Source organism: Scyliorhinus torazame, chromosome 3 (assembly GCF_047496885.1).
Source record: "Scyliorhinus torazame isolate Kashiwa2021f chromosome 3, sScyTor2.1, whole genome shotgun sequence".
Lineage (NCBI taxonomy): Eukaryota > Metazoa > Chordata > Chondrichthyes > Carcharhiniformes > Scyliorhinidae > Scyliorhinus > Scyliorhinus torazame.
In genome coordinates, this window is record NC_092709.1 from 235,573,050 (window position 1) to 235,589,114 (window position 16,065).

The window sequence follows — 16,065 nt, forward strand, 5'->3', positions numbered from 1 at the left end:
CCATATGTTTTGGTCATGCCCGGCACTACAGGGGTTTTGGATGGGGGTGACAAATGTGCTTTCAAAAGTAGTGGGGGTCCGGGTCGAACCAAGCTGGGGGTTGGCTATATTTGGGGTTGCACAAGAGCCGGGAGTGCAGGAGGCGAGAGAGGCCGATGTTTTGGCCTTTGCGTCCCTAGTAGCCCGGCGCAGGATATTGTTAATGTGGAAAGAAGCCAAGCCCCCGGGGGTGGAGACCTGGATAAATGACATGGCAGGGTTTATAAAGCTAGAGCGGATTAAGTTCGTTCTAAGGGCGTCGGCTAAGGGTTCACCAGGCGGTGGCAACCGTTCGTCGAATACCTCGCAGAAAGATAGATGGAATGGAAAAAAGAAGGCAGCAGCAGCAGCCCAGGATGGGGGAGGGGGGGGGGAGGAGGAACCAGAAGGACTCTCAGGGTTGTTAATATATACTGTATAATATGTATAGGTCGTTGCGACAGATAATTATATATTGGACTGTTAAATTATATTTTTGGAGAGTGTTACTTGTGATAAGGCAGTTGCCAATTAGGGTTAGTTTTCATTTTTGTTATTTATTATTTATTCATTTTTTTTTTGTTTATAAAATAGGTCATTGTTATTTGTGTTGTTATAATATTGTGTAAAGGATGCACAATGTACTGTGTTGGTTGACCAAAAATTTTCAATAAAATATTTATTTAAAAAAAAGACTCCGGCTGAGCAGGGGGACAGTGCGACATAGGGGGGATTAGGCAGCCATGGCTGACAAAGGAAGTTAGGGAATGCATCAAAGCAAAAGAGAAAGCCTATAATGTGGCAAAGAGTAGTGGGAAGTCAGAAGATTGGGAAGACTACAAAAACAAACAGAGGATAACAAAGAGAGAAATAAGGAAAGAGAGGATCAGATTTGAAGGTAGGCTAGCCAGTAACATTAGGAATGATAGTAAAAGTGTCTTTAAATACATTAAAAACAAACAGGAGGCAAAAGTTGACATTGGGCCGCTCCAAAATGACGCTGGTAATTTTGTGATGGGAGACAAGGAATAGCTGAGGAACTGAATAAGTACTTTGCGTCAGTCTTCACAGTAGAAGACATGAGTAATATCCCAACAATTCCGGAGAGTCAGGGGGCAGAGTTGAATATAGTTGCCATCACAAAGGAGAAAGTGCTAGAGAAACTAAGAGGTCTAAAAATTGATAAATCCCCAGGCCCAGATGGGCTACATCCTAGAGTTCTAAAGGAGATAGCTGAAGAAATAGTGGAGGCGGTAGTTATGATCTTTCAAAAGTCACTGGAGTCAGGGAAAGTCCCAGAAGATTGGAAAATCGCTGTTGTAACCCCCCTGTTCAAGAAGGGAACAAGGAAAAAGATGGAAAATTATAAGCCAATTAGCCTAACCTCGGTTGTTGGCAAGATTCTAGAATCCATTGTTAAGGATGAGATTTCTAAATTCTTGGAAGTGCAGGGTCGGATTAGGACAAATCAGCATGGATTTAGTAAGGGGAGGTCGTGCCTGACAAACCTGTTAGAGTTCTTTGAAGAGATAACAAATAGGTTAGACCAAGGAGAGCCAATGGATGTTATCTATCTTGACTTCCAAAAGGCCTTTGATAAGGTGCCTCACGGGAGACTGCTGAGTAAAATAAGGGCCCATGGTATTCGAGGCAAGGTACTAACATGGATTGATGATTGGCTGTCAGGCAGAAGGCAGAGAGTTGGGATAAAAGGTTCTTTTTCGGAATGGCAACCGGTGACGAGTGGTGTCCCGCAGGGTTCAGTGTTGGGGCCACAGCTGTTCTCTTTATATATTAACGATATAGATGATGGGACTGGGGGCATTCTGGCTAAGTTTGCCGATGATACAAAGATAGGTGGAGGGGCAGGTAGTATGGAGGAGGTGGGGAGGCTGCAGAAAGATTTAGACAGTTTAGGAGAGTGGTCCAAGAAATGGCTGATGAAATTCAACGTGGGCAAGTGCGAGGTCTTGCACTTTGGAAAAAAGAATAGAGGCATGGACTATTTTCTAAACAGTGACAAAATTCATAATGCTGAAGTGCAAAGGGACTTGGGAGTCCTAGTCCAGGATTCTCTAAAGGTAAACTTGCAGGTTGAGTCTGTAATTAAGAAAGCAAATGCAATGTTGTCATTCATCTCAAGAGGCTTGGAATATAAAAGCAGAGATGTACTTCTGAAGCTTTATAAAGCATTAGTTAGGCCCCATTTAGAATACTGTGAGCAATTTTGGGCCCCACACCTCAGGAAGGACATACTGGCACTGGAGCGGGTCCAGCGGAGATTCACAAGAATGATCCCAGGAATGGTAGGCCTAACATACGATGAACGTCTGAGGATCCTGGGATTATATTCATTGGAGTTTAGGAGGTTGAGGGGAGATCGAATAGAAACTTACAAGATAATGAATGGCTTAGATAGGGTGGACGTAGGGAAGTTGTTTCCATTAGCAGGGGAGACTAGGACCCGGGGGCACAGCCTTAGAATAAAAGGGAGTCACTTTAGAACAGAGATGAGGAGAAATTTCTTCAGCCAGAGAGTGGTGGGTCTGTGGAATTCATTGCCACAGAGGGCGGTGGAGGCCGGGACGTTGAGTGTCTTTAAGACAGAAGTTGATAAATTCTCGATTTCTCAAGGAATTAAGGGCTATGGAGAGAGAGCGGGTAAATGGAGTTGAAATCAGCCATGATTGAATGGTGGAGTGGACTCGATGGGCCGAATGGCCTTACTTCCACTCCTATGTCTTATGGTCTTATATCAGCCGGATCATGGTGCACCTGCCACCGCGGGGAGGGGGAGGGCGGGGGGGAAGGACACCCGCTCCCGGTGACCATCAAGGTGACAGTCGCCCTGAATGTTTACGCCACTGGGTCTTTCCAGGGACCAAGTGGGGACCTGGCTGGGATGTCACAGACCTCGGTGCACGGATGCATCTGCGCCTTCACAGAGGCCCTATATGTCGGTCGACACAATACATCAAATGCAACGTGGATTGAGCCCACCAGGATGGGGTTCGACTCGATGATTGTGCAGCTAATGTGTAACCATCAACTGCGCATCACACGCATCTGCACCTGATACCCGGGCAGTGTGCATGCCGCCTTCAACCTGGCACACTCGGCGGTTCCTGGCCTCGTCGAGGCGCGTCCCTGGCTGGGAGGCTGGATCCTGGGAGACAGGGTTTATCCGCTGCAGTCGTGGCTGATGACACCAATCCGGAGGCCACATGCCAATGTGGAGACCCGCAACAACAATCCCCATGCAGTGACACCGGGGCGTGATTGAGCGTAGCTTTGGCATCCTGAAGATGTAGTTCAGATGCCTGCACCGCTCTAGGAAGTCCCTCCAGTATAGCGCTGGCAGGGTCGCCAGCAATCTGGCTGCCTTGCAGGTCGCAACAATGGCAGTCCGTGCCATGGTGGCCTCCACAACATTGTGCAGTGGAGGGACGCCGGACGGAGGAGGATGAACGCCAGGCCTCATCCAATGAGGAGGGTGCGGGGAAGCCGAGTAGGGACAGGACATGGGGCCTGGGCAGGAACGAGAGGCTGCACAAAGTATGCTCCAGGGTCAACGCGCACGGGACGCTCTGATCGCCTCCAGGTTCACTAACTAGGGGTCGGGAGGACTGGCCAGGGGCATGGACACGACATCTGACTTCCACACATCCCCATCCACCCCCTCGCTTTCAACCTCCTCTGTGATACCTACCTGCCACACTAAGGGGTGCGGGCCCTGAGTTGGCAGTAACAGCAGGTATGATCCATGGAATGGAGGATGAGCTCTGTTGCTCCACATCATTTAACAATGTCTGACTCTTGCCCAGGGTAGCACTTCCTATCATTCACTTGGGTGAACACTGCATGCGAGCTGGCCATTCCATCATATAGTCCCATCAAATTCTGTGGGTGGTGGAGGTGGGATGTGCAGAGAGGGTGGGGGGAGGACACCGGAGCGGTAAGCGTTGGCTGAACCGCAGTCTCAAGCCCTCCCCCAACATCCGCCCATTAAACTTCTTGTGGCACTGGGTGGCAGTCCTCATAGTGACACTACACGGATTTACAGCCGCTGCCACGGCCTCCCAGGCGGCACTTGCTGCCCTCTGGCTGACTCTCCGACCCCCTCGAGGGAACAATATATCCCGCCTGGATCCCACCGCATCCAACAGTCTGGCCAGGTTGGCATCTGTGGGGCAGCACAGTGGCACAGTAGTTAGCACAATTGCTTCACAGCTCCAGGGTCCCAGGTTCAATTCCCGGCTTGGGTCATTATCTGTGCGGAGTCTGCACGTTCTCCCCCTGTCTGCATGGTTTCCTCCGGGTGCTCCGGTTTCCTCCCACAGCCCAAAGATGTGCAAGTTAGGTGTAATAGCCATGATAAATTGCCCCTTTATGTGTCCAAAAAGGTTAGGTGGGGTTACTGGGTTGCGGGGATAGGGTGGAGGTGTGGGCTTAAATGGGGTGCTCTGTCCAAGGGCCGGTGCAGACTCGATGGGCCCAATGCCCTCCTTCTGCACTGTAAATTCTATGATTCTATGATCTCCGAATCATGGGGCCGGTGAGCGCGGTGCCATGGCTGAGTACAGTCTGGGATTTGCTCTGCAGGATCGGTTTTAGAACTGTTCCTCCTTGTTAGCAGGAAGCTGCTGAGCGGGACCAGGCGAATCAGCTGGCGGGACAGTCTTTTCTGGCGTGAAGCCCACGGAGTATCATTAAGTGCCCTAATTAACATTAGATACCGGTGACGGCCTCGCTGGGCCGGGCCGGCCATTGGGAAACAACCGTCTGCTCCTGTTCACTATCACAGTTAGAAACATTTCCGCTAGATAGCGCCCTGTGTGCTCTAAACATAATCTTTTACTGCACAAGAATTAAACAGAGTAAGTTCTACTAACTTAACATTTGCTAAATACTTAAAGTCTGAATGGACTACTTCCCTTTCAATTCTTACTTTCACCCAAGAGTTCCCTAAACTTTTATTGTTATTATTATCCTGAGTCATTGGGCTGGATTCTCCGCCCAAAAACGTCCAGGTTTACAAACCTCATTCCTGAAGATAGAACATAGAACATAGAACATAGAACAATACAGCGCAGTACAGGCCCTTCGGCCCACGATGTTGCACCGAAACAAAAGCCATCTAACCTACACTATGCCATTATCATCCATATGTTTATCCAATAAACTTTTAAATGCCCTCAATGTTGGCGAGTTCACTACTGTAGCAGGTAGGGCATTCCACGGCCTCACTACTCTTTGCGTAAAGAACCTACCTCTGACCTCTGTCCTATATCTACTACCCCTCAGTTTAAAGTTATGTCCCCTCGTGCCAGCCATATCCATCCGCGGGAGAAGGCTCTCACTGTCCACCCTATCCAACCCCCTGATCATTTTGTATGCCTCTATTAAGTCTCCTCTTAACCTTCTTCTCTCCAACGAAAACAACCTCAAGTCCGTCAGCCTTTCCTCATAAGATTTTCCCTCCATACCAGGCAACATCCTGGTAAATCTCCTCTGCACCCGCTCCAAAGCCTCCACGTCCTTCCTATAATGCGGTGACCAGAACTGTACGCAATACTCCAAATGCGGCCGGACCAGAGTTCTGTACAGCTGCAACATGACCTCTCGACTCCGGAACTCAATCCCTCTACCAATAAAGGCCAACACTCCATAGGCCTTCTTCACAACCCTATCAACCTGGGTGGCAACTTTCAGGGATCTATGTACATGGACACCTAGATCCCTCTGCTCAGCCACACATTCAAGAACTTTACCATTAGCCAAATATTCCGCATTCCTGTTATTCCTTCCAAAGTGAATCACCTCACACTTCTCTACATTAAACTCCATTTGCCACCTCTCAGCCCAGCTCTGCAGCTTATCTATATCCCTCTGTAACCTGCTACATCCTTCCACACTATCGACAACACCACCGACTTTAGTATCATCTGCAAATTTACTCACCCACCCTTCTGTGCTTTCCTCTAGGTCATTGATAAAAATGACAAACAGCAACGGCCCCAGAACAGATCCTTGTGGTACTCCACTTGTGACTGTACTCCATTCTGAACATTTCCCATCAACCACCACCCTCTGTCTTCTTTCAGCTAGCCAATTTCTGATCCACATCTCTAAATCACCCTCAATCCCCAGCCTCCGTATTTTTTGCAATAGCCTACCGTGGGGAACCTTATCAAACGCTTTGCTGAAATCCATATACACCACATCAACTGCTCTACCCTCGTCTACCTGTTCAGTCACCTTCTCAAAGAACTCAATAAGGTTTGTGAGGCATGACCTACCCTTCACAAAGCCATGCTGACTATCCCTGATCATATCATTCCTATCTAGATGATTATAAATCTTGTCCCTTATAATCCCCTCCAAGACTTTACCCACTACAGACGTGAGGCTCACCGGTCTATAGTTGCCGGGGTTGTCTCTGCTCCCCTTTTTGAACAAAGGGACCACATTTGCTGTCCTCCAGTCCTCTGGCACTATTCCTGTAGCCAATGATGACATAAAAATCAAAGCCAAAGGTCCAGCAATCTCTTCCCTGGCCTCCCAGAGAATCCTAGGATAAATCCCATCAGGTCCCGGGGACTTATCTATTTTCCGCCTGTCCAGAATTGCCAACACCTCTTCCCTACGTACCTCAATGCCATCTATTCTATTAGCCTGGGACTCAGCATTCTCCTCCACAACATTATCTTTTTCCTGAGTGAATACTGACGAAAAATATTCATTTAGTATCTCGCCTATCTCTTCAGACTCCACACACAATTTCCCATCCCTGTCCTTGACTGGTCCTACTCTTTCCCTAGTCATTCGCTTATTCCTGACATACCTATAGAAAGCTTTTGGGTTTTCCTTGATCCTTCCTGCCAAATACTTCTCATGTCCCCTCCTTGCTCGTCTTAGCTCTCTCTTTAGATCCTTCCTCGCTACCTTGTAACTATCCATCGCCCCAACCGAAACTTCACACTTCATCTTCACATCGGCCTCCTTCTTCCTCTTAACAAGAGATTCCACTTCCCTGGTAAACCACGGTTCCCTCGCTCGACGCCTTCCTCCCTGTCTGACCGGTACATATTTATCAAGAACACGCAGTAGCTGATCCTTGAACAAGCCCCACTTATCCAGTGTGCCCAACACTTGCAGCCTACTTCTCCACCTTATCCCCCCCAAGTCACGTCTAATGGCATCATAATTGCCCTTCCCCCAGCTATAACTCTTGCCCTGCGGTGTATACTTATCCCTTTCCATCATTAACGTAAACGTCACCGAATTGTGGTCACTGTCCCCAAAGTGCTCTCCTACCTCCAAATCCAACACCTGGCCTGGTTCATTACCCAAAACCAAATCCAACGTGGCCTCGCCTCTTGTTGGCCTGTCAACATATTGTTTCAGGAAACCCTCCTGCACACACTGTACAAAAAACGACCCATCTATTGTACTCGAACTATATCTTTTCCATTCAATATTTGGAAAGTTAAAGTCTCCCATAATAACTACCCTGTTACTTTCACTCATATCCAGAATCATCTTCGCCATCCTTTCCTCTACATCCCTAGAACTATTAGGAGGCCTATAAAAAACTCCCAACAGGGTGACCTCTCCTTTCCTGTTTCTAACTTCAGCCAATACTACCTCGGAAGAAGAGTCCCCATCTAGCATCCTCTCCGCCACCGTAATACTGCTCTTGACTAGCAGCGCCACACCTCCCCCTCTTTTGCCTCCTTCTCTGAGCTTACTAAAACACCTAAACCCCGGAACCTGCAACATCCATTCCTGTCCCTGCTCTATCCATGTCTCCGAAATGGCCACAACATCGAAGTCCCAGGTACCAACCCACGCTGCCAGTTCCCCTACCTTGTTTCGTATACTCCTGGCATTGAAGTAGACACACTTCAAACCACCTACCTGAACGCTGGCCCCCTCCTGCGACGTCAAATCTGTGCTCCTGACCTCTATACTCTCATTCTCCCTTACCCTAAAACTACAATCCAGGTTCCCATGCCCCTGCTGCATTAGTTTAAACCCCCCCAAAGAGCACTAACAAGATGTGCCCAGAGGATAGCAGGAGAGCCCCTAAACGGGGTTCGTGCCACGCGCTGAACGGAGCACGATGCTCCTGGCCCACGGGATTGGACGTGATCTGGTTTATGCCCTCGATGTCCCCGCTGCTGTGCCTGCACATACTTCTGCAATGCTGGCCCCGAAGATGCTTTTTCCCCCGAGCAGGAGACCCTTATCAGGACAGGACCCTCCAGGACTTGAACCACCAGAGTACGTCTTCCAAGGTAATCATAGATGTCAGGACGTAGCAGTCGGCAGGCTGTTTCCACCCCTGCTGTGCATGTCGGGGCTGCACTGAGGTGCAGTGGTAGGATTAGGAAAGTTAAGATATTTTGATTCGTGGGTGTGCTATCACTGTAAATAAATTGTACTTATTGAAACTCATTGGATGGGTATGTGAATGTTCTGGTCAATTGAACGTGTTTTGATTTTGTACTTTGGAAACCTCGTATCTTGCTTTTCAGCCTTTCCCTCACTCAGTCAGAGTGTCCAATTTTAAGATTATTGCTTTTGTTGTTGTAATTATGATTAATGTTAAACTCAGTGCAACTAGTCTCCAGACCCTTGTGTGTTGTCAGGGAGATATACTTAAATCTTTATTAACAGTGTATGCTGGGAAAGTTTATTCCTCAATGGACAGCAATGGTCGAGGACAACTCATCAGTAATGATACTCTAACATCATTTGGTTCGCATCTCATTAGCGGTATTATTTGTATCATTAGATGAGGTCGAAAGCATTAAGCCTTGTCTTACATTGCTGTTGTTCGTCAGCGGACAGGGTGAGTGAATTAGCAGGTAACAACTAGGATAAAATCCTAGAAAATCATGAGGTCAGAACGTCCTAGTATGAGCGCAGGAACCGTCCTCAGCGATGGTTTGGCTACTCCCTGAGATGACAGGGAATGGCATGGAGGGCGAGAGGAGATGTTTCAAGATGACCTAACTTAACTTTACTTCTCCTGGAATCTGACACAGACATGTTTCCCACATCACCCCTCCTGGATGGCATCATCACACTCATACTGTCTCTCAGTAACGTCCTGGGCTTCCTGCATCATCTCATCTTTATCTTCTGATATGCTGTCATCCTCCTCTGGTTCACCCTCTCTTTGCATGGACAAATTGTGAAGCGCACAGCAAACTGCAATCATGCAAAAACCTCTCTCCCATGCATATTGCAGAGAATCACCTGAGCAATCCAGGCATTTGAATCACATCTTCAGAAGTCCTATGGTCTCCTCTACGAAGGAGCGTGTGGGGCTGTGAGCAGCGCTGTACCACGTAGCAGTCAGCAGGCTGTTTCCAGATGGAATTTGAGGGTGACACATCAATCATTAGTCAGTGTTCAAGTGGGTAGCCTTTCCCCCCTGTAAACTTCTTCCCTCTGCCTTCTGTTGCTCCTTATCCTCATCCACCTTCTTGTCCCTCTGCCTGCCATTGTGGCCCCCTCAGACTTCCCCCTATCCTGCCCTTGCACAGCACTCCTTCCACACTGTCCATCTTGTATTTGCCCTTCCCCTTGCCCTTACACAGCCCTTCTTCCACATTGTCCCCTTGTGTTTGCCTTTCCTTTGTGCAACCCTCCTTCCATATTGCCCCCCTTGTCTGCTTCAGCAAACCCCCTTCATCTCATACCCCATCCCCGTCAAACACTGGTCCATTGAAGTGGAAGGAGCATGGGTCCCACAGCACAGTGCTGTCCATTATGAACAATGGTATCAGGCACCAGGAACAGAAGACATTGCACTCCAACCTGGTGAAGAATTAATCCGGGTCGGTAAAATGGGAGGGTCCGTGAGTCCAACAGGACAGTGCTGTCCATAAAGACCAACTTGGCATAGAGCTGGAGGGCATGAACCGGTCTGTCTCAGCAGCGTTGCATTCAGCGCAATAGGAGCTACGGCAGGTAGGCTATGTATGTGTTATTCACCTCAAAATGTTTGATGAACTGAGGTCCACCTTGTGCAAGCTACTCCTTTTCAAATGGGTTGGAGGCTGAGGTAATTTCGTGCTGTTTTCTTGTAAGATTGGAAGGCGCGAGGACATTCCAGTGAGTAGCTATTTTAATGAGCATTTATGTGATTCAAATTAATGCAAATAGCGTTCACACCACCGTGCAGGAGGAGAACCGAGCTGCACTGGGAGAATTTCAAGCTGTTTTCACACCCGAGGGATTCTGACTTTTTGGGCTGGATTCTCAGTTTCGCGGCAATGGAAAGGTGATTCGCGATCGGGTGGAGAATCCAGCAGGGATGTGTCATCCGCCCACCCTTTTGTCCACCTTCACCCTTCACATTGTCAAGAACAAGCTTCCCAATGGAGTGGACATCGTCTACAGGATGGACAGAGAGCATTTCAACCTCAATCAGTTGAAATTCAAGAAGAAAATGACACTGACATCACTCGTGGAACTTCAATATGCGATGACATCACTATCTCCACTCTCTCAGAAGAGAATTGCAGGGTCATGCTTGAAACCTTCGTGGAAGCAATCCAAAGAATTGCTCTCAGCCTCAACCAAGCCGCCCGAAGGCAAAATCTGGGCTCTCCCTCCCTTAGGATCAATGAAGAAACCTTCCCAAATGTGGAACATTTCCCATAACTGGAGAGCCACCTCTCCTCTAAGGCTGACATTGATGTAGAGATCCAACATTGCCTCCTTCGTACAACTAAGGATGAGAATCTTTGATTTTTTTGAAAAATGCTTTATTGAAAGCATTTTAAATATATATATATTCACAAAAATACAAAAGCCAACCAGGCAAAATGTACTAAAACCCCTCCCTCCCTGCTTCCCCCCCAACCACAGCCCCCACTCTCTTCACTGCCACCGCAGTGCCCACCCCTCTTTTCCACTCTATCTCCCCCCACCAAACAAAAAGTAAACTGCCCCTCCTCTGCTGACAACTCAATATTCAATAAAGAAATTGATAAATAGTTTCCACCTCAAGGTGAATCTCTCTTCCACCCTTCGAATGGCGAATTTAACGTTTTCCAAATGCAGAAACTCTGCCAAATTACTCACCCATGCTTTTGGCGGCTCCGAGTCCCGCCAACCCAACAGAATCTGTCTCCGGGCTATCAGGGAGACAAAGGCCAAGACATCAACCGCATTCCCCACCTGAACTCTCTGATCCTCTGACACTCCAAATATCGCCATTCTGGACTCGGAGCTACCTTTACCACCAAAATCCTTGACATTACGACCGAAAATCCCTTCCAAAACTCACTCAACCTCGGACATGCCTAAAACATTTGAACATGACTGCCCACACCTACCCTCCACCCCCGTGGACTGACTCATCCTAGGCATTTTAAATATATATATTTAAAATGCGTCACCTTAAATTGGATAAGACTTAACCTAGCGCATGACAAGGACGCATTCACCCTCCGTAAAGCTTCCCTCCACGCTCAGGCCCAATGCCCCCCTTCCCAACTCCTCCTGACGAGAATCTTTAATGACCGCTACATCCATGCTGACATCAAGATCCTCATGCACAAGGCAGTTGTCCTCCCAAATTTTCTAAACGGCTCAGAAAATTGGAATATGTACAGACGCCACCTCAAGACTCTGGAATGGTACCATCAGCTCTGTTTGAGGCAGATTCTCCACATTAACTGGGATGACTGGCACATTGGAAGGAGCCATGTGCTTAGGATGTCAGAGTCCCGATTGCCAAAGCGAATATTCTTGCCCAGCTCAAGGAAGGCTTCCAAATTAGAGGAGAACAAAGGAAGCACTTCAAAAGATACCTTGAAGGCTCATCTCAAGAAATGAAATATAAGCATCAATACCTGGGAGATCCTTGTTCAGAAGAGACCTACCCGGAGGAACCTCCTGATTGAAGGGACACAATCTTTTGAGGACACCCAATGGCAAAAGGAGATTGAGAAATGAATACCAGTGATCTAGAATCCAAAGACCGATCCCACCTCCCAGAAATACCTGCCAAGTGTGCAGTCAAAGATTCTGCTCTAGGATCAGGCTCATCAACCATGCAAGAACCCACAGAACCAATGACCAGCAACATGCAGTTTCTTAGGTGAACAATCATACTCATTAGCGAGTGATCGCTGAAGAAGAAGGAACCTTTGAAAAGATCATAGTGGTGAAGAGAGAAATACAACTTGTGGGCACGATTTCACTGTAAATTTGTGATGGTTTCTACATTCTTTATGACGAAGATGTTCATAAAATATCAGAAATTCCGCAACAATACTATTATATTAAATATTTTCTTTACATTTCTAATCAGACTGTCACCATCTGTATCTGCGGCCTATGGTCTTTGCCAGAGGTTTGAGAATCTATAAAATAAATTATAGGATGTGGAACATTGTGTTGCATTTTAACAAGTTTTTATTTGTTTATTCTGTGAATGTTGATAACTAAGTGTAATTAGTCATTTTTACATTTCTCCTTTATGATATTTACAGAGAGTCATTTACCAAACTGTTATAGGTCGATATCCTGAAAGCAGTACAGATGTCTCTGTATTAAACGGGGTTCCAATACAGTGACAAAGCAACATTTCTCAATCTTTGCAAGATCACAGGCCATTTTTAGCATTTTATTTATCACTCCACTTATTCCTCAAACAAATGAGAGCAGCACTCTTGTCTAAATAATCAAAAATCATATCAATACTAGTTTTTTAATATCAGCTTTTAAAGAAACATATAAACAAAATACTTATAAAATAAATATCCTTCCTGGCACTTCAATGCATATATATTCTGTATACCCAAAGTGCATTGCCAGTTTGCACATGCTCAGTTTGGATGTGAAAACCCTTGTTCACAATAAGATGCTTCTGATTTTTTAAGGAAATATTGCTGGTGCTGCTTTCATCTGCATATTTTTCAAGTGGCAGGTTACTGGTAACTGTTCCTTATTCTATTGAACTGATTGTTGAGCAATCTTACCAGCATCACTAGAAGGAACACCTGGATATTCTTCAGACCAGATACTATGTGGATTTATTCAGTAAGCTCAGCTGTTCCCATCAGATACAGTTCTCCAGCAGCAGCCTGTAGAAAACAACTTGTTTCAGTGATAGGTGTAGACCAGCACTGTTATTCTCCTCGATAACCTGTGGCCGTAAAGTGATTTATTCTCCAACATTTTGTTTGACGACAGCTGTTACTCGATTCGCTGCAATCTCTGCTTCTCTGCTCGAAGCATTGGGGATCACATTTTCTCGCTCCAATTTTAAATAATGAGATAGAAAATGGATTTTAGTTCTTCACCTGTTTTTGATCAACACAAAGGTATGGTTATTTTTTATCTGAATTAAAATAATAATGATATGCAATCTTGTTCAGATTTCTGTTGAGATGTACAGGATTCAAAGCCATCTGTGCTTTTCAAATAAAAGTAGATGAACTGGCAAGCTGGATCTTTAAAAATATTACGCACATTGTTATTTCTTACTTCATCTCCAATGAGTCGCTGAAATAGAAATACCAGTTTTTGTATAATTTGTATTTGTTTAATATGTTAAAATTCTGAGATTCAAAGTCTAATAATAACCTCGACACTATACGTTATAGAAAAAGCTTGTTGTCAAGCAAGGGCAATTTTAACTGCAATGGGACTACTGATTACATTACTAATCTAATCTCATATTACTGCATGGAAGTCTACATTTCAGACTCACAACTTTGTCATGCATTTTCCTACAAATACATCCAGATTTGATGAACTGACCCACTTTTGCAAAACCAGACTTATTAGTAACCTGGGGAAATTGCAATTAATGCTGTTTATTAGTTATGTTATTCTGCATTATCTCTTACAAATGGAAATACATTTCTCTATTTTTATCAATGTTAATTTTGAGAAGATACAAACAGAAAAGTGCATAATTAGCAATTCTGTGCTCATTGGTGGCAAATATATTTGGACTGACACCAAGATGAAAAAATTAGCAGCATTTTCATTTTTTTCCAAGAATATTATAAATTCATACGTTTTATAGCTCTGCATATTTTTTTATTATTTTGTACCATCACATTTACAAAAATGTTAATAATGCATAGTGATATGCTCCTCAGGGTAGGGGCTATGAGGAAAGGGTTATTAGTACTAGAACACGTACATTTTCTAATTCAGTGTTTCAGTATAGAATTGACCATTTCAAAGACAGTTTTGTGCTACGAGCCAAACATGTATCATGTACAATCCTTGAATTTATATAACAAAAGTAAGCAACCAGCATCTAATTCGCTGTACCAACCATCCCTCAAGTTAACATTTAGGCTTTTGGTTCCAAATAATATTTATAGCGTGGCTTCACTCACACAGTTTCACATATTGGCCTGGATTTTCCGTTCTGAAGCCTAAGTGCTCCTACCAGCAGAGAATTCTTACTGGGTCTTTTGGTACAAGGAGTGGGACCTGGTATATGAGTCTCTCTCCTTATCCATGCTAATTTGGGAGAGCTCACTGGATTAGATTGGAATCCCGGTATCGGGCCACCATTTTGAGCGGGCGGCCTGATACTGTGGTCTGGCAGTATGCCCCCTTTCCCCACAATGCAAATCCTGTCCTACCCCACCCCTGCCAAGTAGGGGCATCTTCCCCACATACCACAGGAATAACGAGTAACCCCACCCCCACAGCATGCACCAGGGTGACCCTATTACCCCCAGACCCTCCATCTGACTCCCCCATCAGAAATTCCATCAGAGACCCACCCATCAGAAACACCCCCATAGATCCCATCAGTCTCCCTGCCTGAAAGCTGAAGAGCAGTCCAGGCAGTAGAGTGAAACATCATTGCATTTTCACTTACCCTTCCGTAACATCTGCTGCCTCAGACAAAGGTGTTTAAAGCAGCAGCTGTTATAAGTGTCAGAGGTCTCCTCGAAAGCCGAGTACACTTCAAAGGGCTTTAAATCCCTTGACAACATTTCAACTTCACACAGTAATACATTGCACTAGCCAGTGATTGACAGTTTTATTACTTCAGAGACAGGTACTTGGTGGATTGTTTATTTATCTCCCTTCATGGTTGAATGCATCTCAGGTATCCTGCTATGATGATAACCACAATGTTTATAAATGCTCTTGCTATTGACAGTTTCTCACCACATCAAAAGCAGCAAAGCATCACAACAGTGCCAAACCCATTTTTCCCTTGACGCTCCATTCTCTGCCCGATCAGGAAACTGTTTAAAATGCAAGGCCACATTCCAAGGTGAGGGTGAGAAGCAAACAAGTCACCCTCGGGGGAGTGTGAAGCGAGAGGTATTTCCCATAATCCAAACACACATCAAAGCATGTAATTGTCTAAAGAAGCGACATTAAAAATACAAGGAACTGCATCAGCCATCATTTTTACTGGCCACTCCTCTACAAGGATGTAGTTAGGTTTTGCAGATCCTACCACACCTGCCAGTTTGTGGTAAAACACCAATCTGAAATATAACATGCACCTATGATTCTCTTGCTGGCTTTTGGGGAACCATTCACTTGCTTAGCAATAACATGCTCATGGACGCTCAGTTTGGGTTCTACCAGGGTCACTCAGCTCCTCATCTTATTACAGCCTTGGACCAAACATAGACAAAAGAGCAGAATTCCAGAGGTGAGGTGAGAGTGACTTCCCTTGACATTAAGACAGCATTTGACTGAGTGTCACATCAAGGAGCCCTAGCCAAACTGGAGTCAATGGGAATCAGGGGGCAAACTCTCCACTGGCTGGAGTCATACCCAGCACAGAGGAAGATGGTTGTGGTGTTGGAGGTCAATCATCTCAGTCCCAGGACATCACTGCAAGAGTTCCTCGGGGTCGTGTCCTGGGCCCAACCATCCTTCCATCATGAGATCCGAAGCGGGGATGTTCACTGATGATTGCACAATATTCAGCACCATTCGTGACTCCTCAGATACTGAGGCAGTCCATGTCCAAAGGCAGCAAGACTTGGACAAGCCCTGGTTTGGGCTGACAAGAGGCAAGTA

General features: G+C 45.9%; 1 protein-coding gene and 1 pseudogene across 2 annotated transcripts in view; one reads left to right on the plus strand and one right to left on the minus strand.

The window, feature by feature from the left end:
* The window catches only part of LOC140409001 (putative nuclease HARBI1 pseudogene), a 378,119-nt pseudogene that overhangs the window by 34,111 nt on the left and 327,943 nt on the right, over window positions 1–16,065 (minus strand).
* The window catches only part of ankrd55 (ankyrin repeat domain 55), a 169,508-nt gene continuing 166,655 nt past the window's right edge, over window positions 13,213–16,065 (plus strand). Inside the window, exon 1 of one of the 2 annotated variants that reach the window (XM_072497012.1) lies at window positions 13,213–13,370. In XM_072497012.1, the coding sequence (XP_072353113.1) occupies window positions 13,331–13,370 (40 nt within the window). In that variant the 5' untranslated portion in view covers window positions 13,213–13,330. The remainder of the gene's footprint in view (window positions 13,371–16,065) is intronic. The other variant, XM_072497013.1, reaches the window with a different exon arrangement.